The 19,318-nt window shown below is 35.4% G+C and overlaps 1 protein-coding gene across 1 annotated transcript in view; it reads left to right on the top strand.

The window, feature by feature from the left end:
• Memo1 (mediator of cell motility 1) overlaps positions 1 to 19,318 on the top strand; it is a 125,194-nt gene that overhangs the window by 52,013 nt on the left and 53,863 nt on the right. Inside the window, 2 exon segments of the mRNA XM_048804949.1 lie at positions 4,706 to 4,935; positions 16,047 to 16,115. Coding sequence (XP_048660906.1) covers positions 4,706 to 4,935; positions 16,047 to 16,115 — 299 coding nt within the window.

Raw genomic sequence — 19,318 nt, forward strand, 5'->3', positions numbered from 1 at the left:
GGAAGTTTCCAAATGCTTGTGCTTAATGAATTTCAGTTGGTCTGCCTTACAGTGAAAAATAACAGAACATTGTAGTGAGTTAGGTTTTCATAATGCGACTATAGTTCATGGACTTCCCTGGGTTAATATAATGTACGATTTTTTGGTAACTTACTAAATTAAAATTTTAGGATAAAGTAATCATTTAAACGCAGGGTCAGTCTCTTTTTGTACTTTGGCAACTTATAAAGTGAACTGTCCATTGTAAACTTATCTTATTTTTTAAAAAAAAATTTTATTTTTTAAGTTCTTGATAGATCTTTATTTTATTTATTTATATGCTGTGCTTAGAATCGAACCCAGTGCCTCACATATGCCTAGCAAGTGCGCTACTACTGAGAACCAGCCCAGCCCTATCTCATTTATTATTATTATTTTTAAATATTTTATTTTTTAGTTGTAGTTGGACACAATACCTTCATTTTATTTATTTATTTTTTATGTGGTGCTGAGGATCGAACCCAGGGTCTCTCATGTGCTAGCGAGCACTCTACCGCTAAGCCACAACCCCAGTCCTTGTTTATTCTTATAGACCTTAATATATTCAGAAGAAATTCCAAATTAGAATATGCTTAATCTGGGGCTGGGGTTATAGCTCAGTGATAAAGTGCTTGCCTAGCACATGTGAGGCATTGGGTTTGATCCTTAGCACCACAGAAAAATAAATAAAATAAAGATATTATGTCCACCTACAACTAAAAATATTTAAAAAGAATATGCTTAATCTCAGTGGATATTAGTGACATACAAATTATAAAGAAATAAATTTCTGGGGCTGGGGATGTGGCTCAAGTGGTAGCACGCTTGCCTGGCATGCGTGCGGCCCAGGTTCGAGCCTCAGCACCACATACAAACAAAGATGTTGTGTCCGCAAAAAGCTAAAAATTAAATAAAAAAAAAATTAAAAAAAAAAGAAATTTCTGAAAGTTTGAAATAATGGTAAGGGTGAAGGAAAATGGGAACTTAATATTACTTATGTTGGAGAAATAAAATTAAAACCAAAGTCTCTTGCCTACCTTATAAAATCTCTCTTCAAAAGTAGAAGAGAAAGGAAACAATTTATTATTGAATAAGCATTAAACTGGAATGTGATGTGCATCATAGGCAGTCTGCTAAAAGATTTCAAAGACCAAGAGAAAGTTCACTCTTATATATAGCCAAGCAGATAATGACCCATTACATACATGTTCTCAGAATAAACAGTTATACTCAAGAGGACTGGATAAAACCATTTGTCACAGTTCATGTTAAATTCACTTGATAATTGGGGTGACTAACTAATTGACTTTTATCCTAAGTAAAATGATCTTTTAAAAATTTTTTTCTAGTTATAGATGGACAGAATGCCTTTATTTTTATTTATTTATTTTTAGGTGGTGCTGAGGATGGAACCCAGTGCCTCACACATGCTAGGCAAGTGCTCTGCCACCAAGCTACAGCCCCAGCCCAGGAAAATGATCTTTATGATAGGAAATTTTGCAACTTGAAGCAAGGTGGCCTGCCCCTTAGGTCTCTATACTTCCACAGAAACTGGAAGCTAGAGAGCATCATCCTCCTTGATCTCATTTAAAAGAAATGGCTAGTAGATTCTTGAGAAACAATCCTGGGTTGCTGGCTGAAGGCTCTGAAGGCTCACTTAGCTTTTAAACAGATATACATACCTCTCTAAGGGCCCCAGAAAGAACTCAAAAGTGTCATAAAGAAAATGCTCTCAGGTATGGTTGTGCCCACCTGTAGTCCCAGTGGGAGGCTGAGGCAGGAGAGTCACAAGTTCAAAGTCAGTCTCAGCAATTTAGCAGAGGTCCTAAGCAACTCATTGGGTTCCTGTCTTTAAATAAAATATAGAAAAGGGCTGGGGATGGGACTCAGTGGTTAAGTGCACCCAGAGAAAGAAAGAAAGAAGGAGGGGGGGAGAGGGAGGGAGGGAGGGAAAGAAGAGAAAGGGAAAGAAAAGAAAAGAAAGAAAATGCTCCAAGGTGAAAAACAGTAGAATGAGTCTGACAAAAATTTCCCATGTACACATATGAAAACAACACAATGAATCTCACCATCATGCACATCCCTAAGAATGAGACTGTTAACTAGAATAAGATACACTCCGTGCTTATATAATTATATCAAAATGGATCCTGGTGTCATATAAAACTAAAAAGAACCAATAAATTAAAAAAAATGCTGTAAGAAAAGGGGGTGGTAGGGAAAGTATACAAAGAGTTAAGCTTCATATTTAAAATTTTTATTTGTGGGAAAATTCTAGTAGATTTAAAGATGTGCATATCTTCTGTGCTAGTGTTTATACTCTAGATAGGTCCTAGAGAAATTTAACACTACTTGTAGTATTGTCTATTCAATGAAATGTTGGAAACAACCAAAGTATCTGGGGAAAGAAGAGTAAAGAGATAAATTTTGGTGTATTTCTTACAATAAATCATACTATATAACATTGAAAACAAATGACCTTGAACTACATGTGTATCAGCTTGAATAATTTTAAAAATATTATTGAGTTTTTAAAGTTGTAGATGGATTATATGTTATATTTATGATGTTTAAAAACATGCAGAAAAAATACCACATATTATTTATGGATACATGTGCAGTAAAAGTATAATGGAATGATAAACACCAAAGTCAGAAAGTGGTTTACCTCTGTGGAGGGATGCAAAAACGAAATTAGCCAATAGTACTTTTATTTCTTAATGGAACAAGATCTTAATAAGATAGAATGTTAAGATTTAATTAATTTGGGCAGTGAGTACTTGGGTGCTTGTTATACTATTATCTAGATTCATTTGTAATGTTTAAATATTTAATGGTTAAAATTTAAAAAAGAAATCCTAGTGCAGTGACATGTGTGACATGTGCTTGTAGCCCCAGCTACTAGAAAGGCTGATACAGAAGGATTACTTGAGCCCAAAAGTTTGGGTTCAGCTGGACAGCACATTTCTTAAAAATTTTAAAACAAAATGGGTGGGGAGCGGGGAAAGGAGATAAGGACATCCCTTCAAAGAAATTTATTTTAAAGGGGGCCAAAGAAATGGGTGGTAGTTGAAGGGAAATTGATCAATGCTGGTATTGTATATTTGCATTCTAGTGATAATGATCAAGGACAAAAGGACAAGGTTGATGCAGGAGACTAGGAACAGTTATGGGAGCAGAATTCTTAGTAAGAAAAACAGTGGAATTCAGTGTGTAGGGAATGTGTTTGGCTTTTGATAGGAGCAAGGGCAATTTGTTGAAATTGAAACAAGAGGGAAAACAGAGTAAGTGGCTGTAGATGAAGAGGTTATTTTTGAATTGAGGGTCATTAATAACCCAGGTTTGTTTAGGATTGAGAGATTTTCTAAGAAGCAGTATTTCAAGTGCTAAAAGTGGGCAAGTTTTAGGCAAATAAAAATGGTTGGCTATCTTACATTTAATTGTTTTGCCTTCACAAAATGAAAAACTTATCTCCTGACACTGAGAAAGGGATGAAGAAGGAGGTATTTGAGGCTGAGGGTGAAAGAAGAATCTATAATTCATTCTCTCTCTTTTTTGAGTTTGTGTGGTACTGGGAATTGAACCTAGGAGCCAACTATTTCTGAGCTACATCCCCAGCCCTTTTTACTTTGAGACAGCGTCTAAATTACAGAGGCTAACCTCAAACTGATGTTCTTTCTGCCTCAGCCTCTTGAGTCTCTGGGATTAAAAGTATGCTGCCTCGTCCAGTTTATTTAAATTTTATTTTGAGACAGTGTCTTGGAAAGTTCCCCAGACAGTCCTCCAACTTGGGCTTCTCCTAGTTTTTGGGCTTATAGGAAGTCACTACCACACCTGGTTTATAATTCTTCATCTTAAAAATGAGAGAGCAAATTAACTAAGTTCATGTGATATGATTAACGAGCATTGCTAGGGGTTGACTGAAATTTCTGGTTATAATTTTAAAGTTATAGAACTGGGAATGTAATCTAGTGGTGGAGTGTGTGCCTAGCATGTGTGAGACCCTGGGTTTAATCTTCAGCATCACAAAAATAAACAAACATACCAAAAAAAAATTATATTATTGTGTTTCTTGCTTCAGTCTCATTGTTCAGGTAGGAGTACTGTATTTAGTGGAAAGTTGATTTTAAATTATTTTTTGACTATGAGGGAGATGAGAACAAAGCTGTGAGGCTATAGATTAAGGAATGAGTACAGAGATAGGTTATCAAGTCTCAGACTAGGTCAGAAGTGAAAACATAAGAGGATGAAGAAAGTTGTAGGATCTGTTAGAGTCAACAGATTTCTGGGAATGAACTGGAAAGAGAGGAAGGAAAGATAATGAGATGTTTGAAATTGAGATTTTTGAGATTGTGTAGTTATTAGTTAATAATCTGATCATGGGAGTAAGTGTTGAAATGGGATGGAAGAAAAGATTCGTGAGTGTGGGAGTAATGCTTCTGTAGGTATCATTTCAGTGACCAACTAAATGCAGGTTTTGATACTCTAAAATATATTTCAGTTAATTATTTTTTCTTTATGTAGTTAGTCTTCTGCTTTCTGTTCTATTTTGATTAAATATCACCTCAAATTGTAAATCACATTGTTGTTGCTCTGAAATAAAGATAGTTGTAAATAGTAAATAGATAAAAACAAATTTTGTTTAATCAATACCTATGTGGCTTGCTGGAGACCTTGCAATTGGTAAATTCAAACGTTAGCATCCAGACTGGTGATCCCACTGCCCACTAAGGTATTTTCCTACTGTATAGATTCAGACAGGGCTTTGTGCCATGCGTGGTTATCTGTAGGACCTTGCTTTGCTGACTCCAATTTTACTCTTTGTGTTTTTATAGGACCGCAGCTGAATGCACAGCTAGAAGGTTGGCTCTCACAAGTACAGTCGACAAAAAGACCTGCTAGAGCCATTATTGCACCGTAAGTTTTAAAGGGTCTTTATTCAACACTTTTCATGTCTATTATTAATAAAAAATGAGTATCTATAACATAAATTGAAGATATTATATTTTTCACAATTCCTCTGATTTTCATATAAACTAAAAAAGTAAAGGAATTAGTTGCTTTATTCCTTAAATGCAGTAATTTCAAAATTTATTTCTGGTAATAAGAGTGACTTTTTTTTGGGCTGTGCTGGGGGTGAAACCCAGCAATTAAGTTAAATTTAATTAAAAAAATTAAATGAGTGGATCTTTTAATAATTTTTAGCAAAATGACTTGCTGTGACTTAGTCATTCAGCAACTATGTAACAGACTAAATTCTAGTTGCTTATCCTAGTGCTGCTTTTTGAATAAATCAAAATTGTATTATTAGCTGGGCGCGGTGACGCATGCCTGTAATCTCAGCGGCTCAGGATGTGGAGGCAGGAGGATGAAAGCTAGCCTCAGCAATGGAGAGGCACTAAGCAAATCAGTGAGATCCTGTCTCTAAATAAAATACAAAATAAGGCTGGGAATGTGGCTCAGTGGTTGAGTACCCCTGAATTCAATCCCCAGGACTCCCCCCACCCCTCAAAAAAAAGTGTTGTATTCTTGTGGTCCTTATGTGTCAGTACTTGGGAAAGATAAGCAGAAAACAGTATGATAATTTTATTCTATGTTGGGTTCTGGTGGGTGCTAAGAAGATTAGTAAAGCAAATAAGAGGGTTCAGAGTGACAGTGTATATAGGGAGTTGCTATTTTACATAGATGGAAGAAAAAAGAAAAAAAAAAGGCTCCTTGATACGGTAACTTTTGACTTTGAATGATATGAGTGGACAAGTTGTGCATATACCTGGGAGAAGTATCCCTTGAAGCAAGCACCAATGCTCTAAGGCAGGAGAGGAGTGTGTTTAGTGTGTTTAAGGGAAAGCAGGCTGTCATTATAGTTGAAGAAGCATGTCCAGTCGAACATCCCTAATCCAGAAATCTAAAATCCAAAATCTGAAACTCTTGACCCCTGATGTAATGCCACCAAAGAAAAACTTTGACCTCATGCATCGAGTTGTGAAGACACAGGCATGCTGAAAATATTGTATAAAGTTACCTTTAGAGTTGGGTGTGGTAGTACATCCCTGTAATCTCAGCTAATTGGGAGGCTGAGGCAAGGGGGATTGCAAGTTAGAGGCCAGCCTTAACAATTTAGCTTGACCCCCCCAAATTTAAACTCTTCCAAAAGCAAAAAAGCAAAAACAAACAAAAACCCCAAAACAAAAAACCCCCACAACAACAACAAAAAAACAAGTTGGTGGTAGAACACTTGGTTAGCACATGTGGACTTGCTTAGCACATGTGGGTCCTGGGTTCAGTTCTTAGTACTGCAAATAAAACAAAACCCTTCAGCCTATGTGTATAAAGTGTGTATAAGACATACATGAATTTCATATTGAGGCTTGGAGCTCACCTCTAAAATATTTTATCATGCATATGCAAATTTCCTCAAATTTGAAAGAATCAGAAACAATTCTGGTCCCAAGCATGAGATAAGTAAGAGATACTCTGCCTGTACAAAGGGAAGAGTATACATGAGATAGGCAGCAAGGGGCTAGATCATGAAGAGACTTTGAGATTGTCCTAGGACTTTGGTTTGTATTCTGAATGATAATGCAGTCATGACAAGCTTTGAGCAGTAGAATGACGTGATCTGATTTAGGTTTGAGAAGAATTAGTCTTGCTGCTTTGTAGACATAATGTGTGAGAACAGGGAGTCCAATTCAGGAGGCTTATTACAATAGGACAGAAATGGCTTTGACTGGGGGGCTAGAGGTGGAGGTGAGGAGAAGCAGTGTATTACAGATATATTTAGAATGTTGGACCAACACAAAAGAGGAGTCAAAGATGACTCAAGTTTTGGAAACTAGGGCTACAGTTGTGCACCACTATGCCTCTGAATATCCAACTATAACTAAAAAATAAGGGTAAGACAAGTGGAAAGATGGAGTAGATTTTGAAGGGATTATATAAAATCTAGGGTTTGGTTTTGATGTTGTTATTGTTGAGATGTCCATTAGATATTGAAGTGGAGATTTCAAGTAAGGAATGGGTATATGAATCTGGAGTACAGAGAAGAAGGGCCTTGATTGAAATAGAAATACTGATTTTGTTTCTTTATACTCCTAAAGTCTAAGCAGAGTGTGGTTGCTTCAGGCATAAAATAAAGATAGGCAAAAGAAATGGACTAACCCCCTCATCCAAGTCACCATTTTAGAGGTCAGGAGACCCCGAAGGAAGAGCAGTGAGGAAAGAGTAAAACCAGGAGTGTGTGGTATCTCCAGGAGGTGAATAGATGAAAAATGTGTCAAGGAATAGAAAGAGATCAAGGCTTTTTTAATATTTATTTTTTAGTTTTCGGTGGATACGACATCTTTATTTTATTTTTTTGTGGTGCTGAGGATCGAACCCAGTGCCCAGCGCATGCCAGGCGAGCGCGCTACTACTTGAGCCACATCCCCAGCCCGAGATCAAGTCTTTTAAATGCTGCCTATAGTAGGTCAAGTACAATGAGGACTGATGAGAATTGATAAATGGATTTGACCATGTGGAGATTACTGGTGACCTTGAACAATTTCTTTAGAGTGGTAAGAATGAAAGCTAATTGGAGTGGGTTCAGGAAAGAATGAGAGATGAAGGGTGAATTTTGCTGTAAATTGGAAATAGGAGAATAACTGTTTGAGAATGTATCAGGGAGAATTATTGGAGACTGAACCCAGGGGGCATTCTACCAATAAGCCATATCCCTAACTCTTTTTATTCTGAAACAGGGTCTCACTAAGTTGTTGATGCTGGTCTCAGATTTGAGCTCCTCCTGCTTCAGCTTTCCAAGTCCCTGAGATTACAGGTGTGCACCACTATGCTAGAACTCAGTTGGGAGATTTTTGTGGGCTCAGCTGGGAGATTTTAAAGTGTTCATAATGTTGATGAATGATTCAATAGAGAAAGAAAAAGTGATGCAAGGATATGAGGGGAAGTTGGCATAAATGGGGTCCTTGATTAAATGAGAAATGATAGATTAATAATGCTTTCTCTCTCTCTCTCTCTCTCTCTCTCTCTGGGAGTACTGGGGATTAAACTCAGGGCCTTGAACATATCAGGCAAGTGCTCTATTAGCAGATTCTCCCTTTTAAAATTTTTATTTTGAGACAGGGCCTAGCCAAGTTGCCCATGTTGGCCTTGAACTTGCAATCCTCCTGCCTTAGCCTCCCGAGTAGCTGGGACTATAGTTGTGTGTCACTACACCCAGCTAATGTTTATCTCGTTGTAGAAACTCATGAAGTAGATTCTGTTCTTATGCCATTACTTTGCTGATATTTGACTGTTATGGAATGCTACCTTTTTAGTTAAGACTTGGTCTAAATGTGGGAACTGAGTTGAATCAATACATAATTAAGTTGAGGTTATTCATGAAAAACAGCTAGACTTGTTTCTTTTTTGTAATTAATTTTAAATTGAAATCATTGGCAGTGACCTGGGAAATGAAGTTTTTTTAGCCTAAGTTACAAATATATTGATTTGTGAAATGAATATTCAAAGTTTTTTTTTTTTTTTTCCACTTTGGTGTATAAGTTTCTATGATACAGTGACTTAGTAGTTTGGTTTGTGCAATGTATAGGCAGCTTTTTTTTTTTTTTCAAGTAGTGCTGAGTAGGCAGTTTATAGTTTATCAATTTATGAAAACTTTAAATATGGCCATTGTTTTATCTCCTTAAGATTTCCCAAAGTAATTATTTTATTTTCCAGAGTTACCCCCTTTTATGGAAGTAGAAACGCTACAATAAATATTTTATTGTTATGTAGCTTGAGTAGGTCTTTATAAGAATATGCCCATATAGTGAATAGAAAGCTTATTTTGGAGGTTCTGCTTTCATTTTAAATCAAGTTTATCCAAAGTATACTTTAAACTTGATAAATTCTAGCACTACAGGGCTATCCTTTCTTAGATCTTTTACCTTTTCAGGCAAAAATTGTATCACGGGATCCTTAAGGAAAACAAGCAAACAAACAAACCCCCCTCAGAGTCTAGGCTGTGTGAAAATAACACACTTTTAAAAAGTGCTTAAACCTACTGCTTAGTGCTGTATTGGTGTAGATTAAGTAGAATAACTGACATTAAAGAATAAATATTGACCCATAAACTGACTGCTGATATATCTTAATGATTTCTAATCTCTATGACATATAGGTAGCCATATTTGGAGGATTTAAAAGAAATTAATTTGATCAAAAAATTATCCTAGGGACTGGGGATGTGGCTCAAGCGGTAGTGCGCTCGCCTGGCATGTGTGCAGCCCAGGTTCGATCCTCAGCACCACATGCAAACAAAGATGTTGTGTCCGCCGAAAACTGAAAAATAAATATTAAAAAAAATTCTCTCTCTCTCTCTCTAAAAAAAAAAAAAAAAAAAAATTATGGTTGAATTTAGAACTGCCTTACTTATTTTGAGATACAGTAAATAGTACTTACTCCAGGGATATATATTGAAATGATCTTAACAATTAGAGGTTTCTAAAACCTTTCTTTCATGATGATCAGAAACCTTAATGCTAATCTCTTTGCTTGCACTATGTAGGAATATATGAGAATACTTAGAAGGGAGCTGTGTAGGTATGTGTTGCCTAAAACACTTACTGAAAATAAAAATACAGAAATATAGTCAGGTAATTAGTATTATTAACATGATGAAATTATTTTTTACATAAAACATAAATATGAATAGTGAAGTTCTCCTCATACCATTATTGTTAGAAGTTAACCTCATGGGAGTAGTATTGGGGTGCGGTGGTAGGGGGAGAATACTTTTTCATTGTGTAGTTTTCATTATTGAATTTTTTTTTTTAACCTATTCTTGTTTAAACAGGGTCTTGCTATGTTGCCCAAGCTGATCTTGAATTCCTGAGCTCAAGTGATGCACTGACTCAGCCTCCTGAGTAGCTAGGACTATAAGTGTGCACCACTGTGCCTCTCTCTATATATTAATTTTAATATAAATACTAGTTAATGTAAAAGCTTAAAGATATTTATATAGAAGACTAGTTTAAATATAGTGAAGCATACCTGTAGTATTCTACCACCAAACATCTTGAGTCAGTGAACCTTCATAAATTATATATTTTAAGACTGAAGGTACACAATGGGGTATTCTCTACAATGCTCCCAAATAGTGTGAATCCTAGGGATCCTAGGAGTCCCATCATACCCTGGCAACAGCCCTTCTTCATAGCTTATTAAGTTACTGGCAGTTGGGTACAGTGGCACAAGTTACTTTCTGGGGATACACATCTCTAATCTTTGCTTATACCAGGTGGTATGATATTCATGTCAGTATCTCAAATCCTATATTCTTATAGTTAAAAAAAAATCTAGATATGCAACATTATTGTTACTTTTTTTACTTAATAACTTTAATAACATTTTTTAGGCCATATTATAGTTTACTTAATGTTTGTGAGATTCTATTTTGTAAAAATAAAATATTCTGAATAATGACTATCTATCTAACTTGGACATTTAAAATTTTTTTTTTTAGTTGTAGTTGGACACAATACCTTTATTTTATTTATTTTTATGTGTTGCTAAGGATCAAACTCAGTGTCTCGCACATGCTAGGTGAGTGCTCTACTGCTGAGCCCCATAACATGGGACATTTTTGAAGATGCTATTACTTCTAATATTTTTTGTTCAAGCAGAAATCTTGAGGGCCATTGGAGTGCTTATGAAAGAAAAATAATAAAAGAATAGGTACAGCAAAATAAAATTGAAAGAGAGAATATGGAAACTGCTACTTCTGCAAACTGTTTAGGGCTCTATGTTAATCAAGGTGATCTCATCTATTCAGAGAAGTTTCATAATTTTAGTTTCTAGCTTTTAAAATTATACCTAGCTACAGTGGATCTTACAGTTTTGAGATCTTTTCATTTCATCTGTTCTAATATTCTCATTTCATAGCCTAATTTTTGTTATTGCATTTTTGTTTCTATTAAGTAGAACTAAGACTACTAGAACCTGAATTTGTTGGATTCTAATTAAATTGTTCTTTATTATTTGCTATCCTGTGTCTTCCTCCTCCTCTTCTTTTTTTTTTTTTTCCTCCTGTTTCTTTTTCTTTTATAGTGCTGGGGAATAATCCTAGGTTTTCATATAAGCTAGACAATTTTTCTACTGATCTATATCCCTAACCTCTTATACGCTTTTTGATAAAAGGTATACATAGAATGTGTGGGAGAGTTTTGGTATTATCAGTTTATATTATTCACTTAGGAACTTAAATGACTAAGAGCAAACAAGTTAAAGTCTATGTCATGTAGTATTTGGTAGTTTTCCTGAGGAAGGATTTTAAATGATCTGTACATGTCTAGATTGCTGTTTGGGAAACCATCACTAAACCAGTGAATGATCATGGATGTCATGAACGTGCTGTGTCATTGACATAGAACAACACATTGTGTCTTTCCACAATGTCAGAATTTGTTGAATAACAATACATTTACAGGTTATATCATTTTCATTTATGGCAATTCACTGAATATTTGTGGGTTAGTTGGTAATCATAGGCCAGGCAATCACAGGTTCTTGCTTGAACTTGAGGGGTGCTTTACTACTGAGCTACATTTCCAGTCCTTTTTAAAATTTTTTCTTTGGAGACAAGGTCTCACTAAGTTGCTGAGACTGTCCTGCTTCAGCCTCTCAAATTGCTGGGATTACAGGTGTACACCACCACACCTAGCTCCAGTCTTAATTTCTAATATCTATACTACTCAAATCACACATTAGACTTTACACAATTTTATAATTGCACATTTATATTTATATTTATGTGTGTGTGTGTTGTGTATGTGTATGTATGTGTGTGTGTGTGTGTGTGTATATATATATATATATTTAGGTTACAGGAAGGCTAAGAAAGATTTAAGGCAGCTACATGAATTTAGAAGGCTGAACTGAGGGCAAAGGCAGAAAGCAGATAAAAATGCAAGGAGTCACTTTAGGTGGTCAGATAAGACTATGAACCTACCAGCCAACCAATTGGAAGAACTTATTAATGACACAGTGCTGTCAAAGTACAAGAACTTATTCTAGGTTAAGGTGTAGGCATTTGGCAGTTTCATAGTGGATACTTGGAGTAACCACTTGAGATGTCATCTTGGAATAGGACTTGTATGATCATCATAGGCAGGAGAAACCATACTCTGCTAAAACCTGAGGACAGAGATTAGGAGGCTTGTCATTGTGGCGGTTTTCCTGGGCAAGAATGGTCATGAGTGACTAGGTGATGGGGTCAGGATGCTATTGTGTCCAGTCTGGGCATGCCCCTACTTTCATGGGTCTAAAGTTGAGGGGGTTGCATAATTTGGTGGTCTGGCATGTTCTGTAAGCTCATAGGCCTGGTTTTTCTGATAGAAATGACATGTCCATGCATCCATGTGCTTATGATTAATTTGATAAGTTCATGGGTGGTCATTTTTATTAGCATGATTAATGTATTTATCTGTTTATACCTTATGGTTGTGCTAGGAAGGTGATGAATTTTTTTTTTTTTAAATAGTCATTCCACCCCAGCACTTAAACTTAAGATGGTGTAGCTTATGGCAAAAGTACTGTTTTACAAGATGGCATGAAGTGACTTAGCAGAGTACATCCTGCTCTTCACAGTGGACGATGGCCTCATGGCACTGCTTCTACATTCAACTGTAGCTATGTGGGAGAAATGGAAATTCTCGTAGGTCAGTAGCTGGACCTGCTTGCTGTAAAGGCTCTGCTGTGTAGGAGTAAAGGGAGAAGCAGACTCACTCCTTATTAAAAGTAGATCAGTTTTTCAGAGGCATGATTTAGCATAGTTAAAAATCATAGGTATTAAAGTGTAATTTCACATTTGCCTTCAGGAGAAGTTGTTAGGGAACTAGAGTGACATGGAAGAACCAACATATGGACTTTGTATTAGGGCTTTAAAAGTTTTCAAAAAACTCAGTAGGACATACTTTATATGCATATTTGAATATTCTTTAGTGGTCAGATTTTTATGGTTCTTCTGGCTATAGTGCATAAAAGAAAAAACTTTACCTAATTTCTTGAGCAAAGTGTCCTTTACTATAAGTGATCTTTGTTGGTTAACTTTTGTTTCCATATATATGTAGAATGATAGATTCTATCTATCATCGATAGATAGGTAGCAGAACTAGTAGCAGTACTAAAGTAGTAGTACTGAAGGTGGAAGTAGTGGTAGTGAGATTCTATGGTTAGTACTCTGGCTTTCTTCATTACCATGTATCTGGGCCAGGATAAAAAGAAAGTATTAGAGGGGATGTGGCTCAAGCGGTAACGCGCTCACCTGGCATGCACGGGGCACTGGGTTCAATCCTCAGCACCACATAAAAATAAATAAAGATGTTGTGTCCACCGAAAACTGAAAAATAAATATTAAAAAATTCTCTCTCTCTCTTCTCTCTTTTAAAAAAAAAAAGTATTAGGAATCTCTTGATTGTGATCCTCCTTTCATGTAGTTGAGTTCTTCATGGTGGGAGCGTAAGAGGGATGGCAGACTCAATGATTGATTTTAAAATAGCACTGTGCAGTGTATTTTTCTGTCCACGTAAGACCAGTTCAAGTTGCTTCTTCTCTCCCTGCAACTATTTTCTCTTTACTTTCGTAAGACTTCTAAGCCTTCAACTTCAGAAAGGACTGAAACTATGATATGTGACTTCCATTATAAAACATTATTTAACACAGTTAATTGTGTTTTAAAACTTTTGTCCTTTTCTGCAGTCTTAGAGAGTATATGATTCTGTTAATTTTCTTTCAGTTTTCAGGCTTATTGCTTTTCCTTCTCGGTAGGTCCCTTCCCCTTTTCCTTCAAACATGTAATGGTCTCTTATGGTAGTGAAAAGCATGGGTTCTAGAACACTACTGTTTGATCTTAAATCCTGGCTTGGAAATATACCATGTGTTTTACAGTAAGTTTCTTAATCTCCCTGCTTTTAATTTCTTTATCTGTAAATGAGAAAAATGATAATTTCTATCTCATGAGTATTGATATGAGGATTTCAATGACTTAATACTTTGAAGTACATAAAAGTACCTGAATAATAGTACCTTAGTACCTTACTAATAGCATTTAGTAAATATTATTGCTATTATTGTCATAATCGTCCTCTTTTTCATCATCTTCCCCCATACTTGGTCACTAAGATGTTTTTCTTTTATTTTTTAAACTATGGAGCATTCATTTCTCATTTCCCACTGGCATGGCATTGGTACTTCACGCTTTGCTATATATATCATTGCCACAATTTCCAAAGGAGGTTTTGTGTATGTGTGTGTAAGTGTTTTTTTAAAACACCTCTTGCTTTTAATCTATCTTTTGTGCAAATGCTTTTCAGTAGTAGACTAGTAATAATTTCACTTTGTCACTTTTCTACTCAAGAGTGCACAGTATTTTTTTTTCCCCCAGTATTTTGTTTTATCAAGGCCATGTTCCTCTGCTTGATTCCAGCTTAGCATTATTCGGGCCAGTCTTGTGTTTTCTCATCTATATCATGCATGTGGACATTTGCTTATGTTCTTCTTTCAGCTTGTATGCTCTTCCTTCATGTTCTTACCCTTCTACTGTTTTTATCCTTTCTATACTTCAAGAATTCACTGTTTCTAAGAAGCCTTTCTGGATGGTTAAGGAATAAGATGCAATACTGAAAGAAACTCGTACTAGAAAGTTAAGGTTAAAGTTAAGGTTGGTCCTTAAATTTAAGAGTGACAAGTAGGAACTAACTTCTGTAAGGTGGTTTATGAAATGGAGGTTGGTGTGTTAGTCAACTTTCTGTTAACACTAGCAAATAACTGGTATAATCAATTATGAAAAGAAAAGGTTCATTTTGGGTCACAGTTTTAGAGATTTCAGTTCATGATTAATTGGTGTTGTTGCTTTTAGGTCTTTGATGAGGAATTATACTGTGGGAACATGTAGCAGACCAAAACTGCTCACTTCATGGCTGGGAAGCAAAAGAGAGAAAGAAGAGACCAGGATTCCGTGACCCCTTTTGAGGGCATATCCCTATTGATTTGAAGAACTCCTACTAGGTCCCACCCTCCAAAGTTTCTATTGCCTAACAGTAGCATCAAGTTGGGAACCAAGCCTCTTAAAGCATGAACCTTTGGAGGATACTCAAGATCTAAACCATAGTAGATGGAATGAGTGGTAACAGAAAGCAAAGCAGTGTTGAAATGATGAGATGTCCTTGAGGTTTGAGATAGACCAAAATCTGAGATGTCCTTGGGGTTTGAGATAGACCAGAAAGAAGAGCCAGGTGGAAAACACACACACACACACACACACACACACACACACATGCACACACAGTAAAATTTTATAATAAATGAGTATGTATGCAGTATTTTTCCTGTAGAGCCAGTTTTTAAAACATTTACCAACATATCACTGGCAACATACTAGGAAGTAAGCACTAAGGAAAGTGACTGTAGACTTACATACCCAGAATGAGTCAAGAAAGAAAAATGAGGTCAGGGAAAAGTCATTCTGTTGGTGATAGGAGAACTGGTTAAATGTTGAAACCAGGTGAAAGGGAAGAGTAGTATTGAAAGAAAATGAGAGACCTAATACATATAGGGTCAAGTCAATTCCTTATCGTTAAAAACAGAGAGAATTATGGTAGTTGCAGGTATTTGTTTTGGTTTGGTTTAATTTATCCTTGGGTCTTACCATTGTTTTGTAATAGTCTGCCAATGTTGCTGTAGAGGAATATAAAAAACTCATATGTTAATAGTGTTAAATTAGCAATTTTAAGTAAGCCTTGAATGTCTATAAATTTAATTGTCCTTTAGGCCAAAAAATTTAAAGAATATATTTAAACTTTAAAATTGCTATACAGTGTAGACCAGATATGTGTTCTATTATCTTCTAGAGGTTGCATTGTTAACTACATTGCTCTTTAATCTATGCACTTAATTCTTTTATGTTTAGTTATTACATTTCTTTGTAAAGCTTTTCTTTCGGAATATCTTGATTATGAACCTGATCATTAAATTTAAGCAATCATTTTATTTTGTAGCCATGCAGGATATACGTACTGTGGATCTTGTGCTGCCCATGCTTACAAACAAGTGGATCCATCTATTACGTAAGTAATGTAGTTTTAAGTGGGTGAATTTTGGGAATTATATAATAATTGTTGTGTCTTAGAAACCATTTGTTTTTCATCTTCCTTATTGTTATCCTCTCAATTAGAAATTTGACTTTTTATGAATATTATTATATCTTACATAGATTAGGAAATCTTTAATACTCTTTAGTACTCTTTTTCTTTCTCTGAACATTTGTCTTTGGTTGGTAAAATGTTTTATTATGAAACTATTAGAAAATTAAGTATTTTGGTTCTTTTCTTTTCTCTCTCTTTCTCTTATTTTTGGGACTGGGGATTGAACCCAGAGCCACTTAACCACTGCCACATTCCCAGGCCTTTTAAAAATATCTTATTTAGAGATAGGGTCTCGCTTAGTTGCTGAAGCTGGCTTTGAATTCACGATCCTCCTGCTTCAGCTTCCTGAGCTGCTAGGAATACAGGCATGCATGGTGGCTAATATTTTGGTTATTTTTCTTTGAAAATCTGGAGGTAAACATTTAAAAAAAAATGCAAAGCCCTTAGTTCAATTTGAATCATCTTTGTAAATTGTTACAGTTTTAAAATTGTTACTGAATGACTCATTTTTTATTGATAGGAGAAGGTACTTGATATATTTTAGAATCTCACAGTGAATTTCTGTGGTATTTGAAGTATAATAACTCTTGATGATTCAACAAGGGCTTTCAAATTAGGTTCCTACTCATCCTATACTAGGGATTGACCCCAAGAGTGCTTTACCATTCCCAGGACCCTTCCCCCCCCCGCCCCCCCCCTTTAAAAATATTTATTTATTTATTTTTAGTTATAGGTAGACACAATATCTTATTTTTAGGTGGTGCTGAGGCTCGAACCCAGTGCTTCACTCTTGGTAGGCGAGTGCTGTACCTCTGAGCCACAACCACAACCACAACCCCCACTCCCTTTTTATTGGTTGTTGGGGATTGAACCCAGGCCTCATGCATGCTAGACAATCACTTTACCATTGAGCCATATCTCCAACCATTCCCCTTCCTTTTTTATTTTTTATTTTGAGACCAAATCTCACTAATATGCCTAGACTGGCCTTGAACTTGTGATCCTGCTGCCTTAGCCTCTCAAATAGCTGGGATTACAGGTATTTACTACTGTGTCTGGCTGTAATTAGCTTTTTACCAAACTTTTTGGGCCTAATTACAATACGTTATACTCCATGTATGTATCATATGTCAAAATACACTCTGCTGTCATGTGTATCTAAAAAGAACAAATAAAAGAAATAGTTTCTGGGAAGTTGAGATTAAGTAGTATATTTTAAAATAAGAAGCTTGTGGGGCTGGGCTTGTGGCTCAGTAGTGCTTGCCTAGCACATGTGAGGCTTGGGTTCGATCCTCAGCATCACATAAAAATAAATAACACAAAGGTATTGTGTCCATCTACAATTTAAAAATATTAAGAAAAAAAAGGATGCTTTTGAACTTCCAAAAGTTTCTACTCTAGATTGCACTCAAATTTCTTAATTTACTGACTAGTATTTTATTTAAGTAGTTAACTTACTCCATGGCCCAGTATGAGGCTCCAGTCTGTAATGTGAGATGTACCAGCTAGTTTTATGTTAACAGATAAAAATGATCATTTTAATTCTGTCAAATGTTGATCTTTAGGCAAGCCTGTGACACTAGAGATAGAGCATAGTCACTGAAAGACGACATGCATACCAGCTTTTGAGTTTGCAGTGATCACCTATAGCATGCTCCTTTGCTTTCGAGCAATTTGTTCAAATTTTCAAAAACACTGCTCTTTTAAATTTTTATGTGGTGTACTCTGCCATTTTTTTATTTAAATAAAAAATTTTAAAAAGCCCTTGTTGAATCCTCAAGAGTTATTATACTTCAAATACCATAGAAATTCATTGTCAGATTCTAAAATATTTCAAGTACCTTCTCCTGTCAATAAAAATAAGTCATTCAGTAACAATTTTAAAACTATAACAATTTACAAAGATGATTCAAATTGAACCAAGGGCTTTGCACTTTTCTTAAATTTGTTGAAAATAAATTTACAAATTTTTATTAGTAAATATTTCCACATGATCTTTTGCTTAGTCTTGCTTGCTTCATTTATGTTTTTGAGGAATATCTTTAACAAATATTACTTGATACATGTTTAATACATACAATCTTAACTAATTTATTCATGAATGAGAACAAATAGAAATTAAATTGAGAAGATTTTTAGAGGATTCTGTAATTTGATCTGGGACTATAAGCCAGATATAACCAAGGTTAATTTAAATAACAGCTTTTCCCCAAACATTTCTGTATTTGGCAGAATTTTTATTGCTGATATCTTGTGCTAGAGAGATCCCTCATTATCGGATTTGCTTTAGGAACATGTTGAGAAGTATAGAGTCTATGTTGGTAGAAATGGAAAGCATGAATTAAGTAAATTGGTGGAAAATTAGAATGGAAGGAAAAGGAAGGAGGATAGAGGGAAGAGAGCAAAGAACAAAGAAGAAGATAAAGGGTGTGATCAAATTAATGTAATTAGCATATAATAATGGAATTCTGGATCATTAAAATCTCAGATCTAAGTGTAAAATTAATAACTGATGGTCATAGTTGGACTCTTTTGGTTATAGGAATGTACCACCATGCCCAACTGTACAATAAGTTTTTTTAAGTAAAGATTTTTTTGGGAAAAAAAAAAAATCTAGTTTAGTTCACAGGTCATTTTCACACACATGTTTTCCCTGAGATTTATTTACATATGCAGCTGAAATGCTTTATGCATTTCCCACCAAAAATTGAATGCATTGTATTATGTAGAGTATTAAGATTTTTTTAAATTTATATTTTAGTTGTACATGGACACAATACCTTTATTTTATTTATTTATTTTTATGTGGTGCTGAGGATCGAACCCAGGGCCGCACTCATGCGAGGCGAGCACTCTACTGCTGAGCCACAACCCCAGCCCTTAAAATGGGTTTTTAAGGCTCAAGATTTTTAATGAAATTAAGTGAAACTGACTTTAAAAAATTAATGGGTAGTGGGGCTGAGGTTGTGGCTCAGTGGTAGAGCACTTGACTCGCATGTGTGAGGCCCTGGGTTTTGATCCTCAGCACCACATAAAAATAAATAAATAAAGGTATTGTGTCCATGTACAACTAAAAAATATTTTAAAAAGTTAGTGTGAAGTAAAGGTGAAAAACAAGACTTATA

This window comes from Marmota marmota, unplaced genomic scaffold (assembly GCF_001458135.2).
Source record: "Marmota marmota marmota unplaced genomic scaffold, marMar, whole genome shotgun sequence".
Taxonomy (NCBI): domain Eukaryota; kingdom Metazoa; phylum Chordata; class Mammalia; order Rodentia; family Sciuridae; genus Marmota; species Marmota marmota.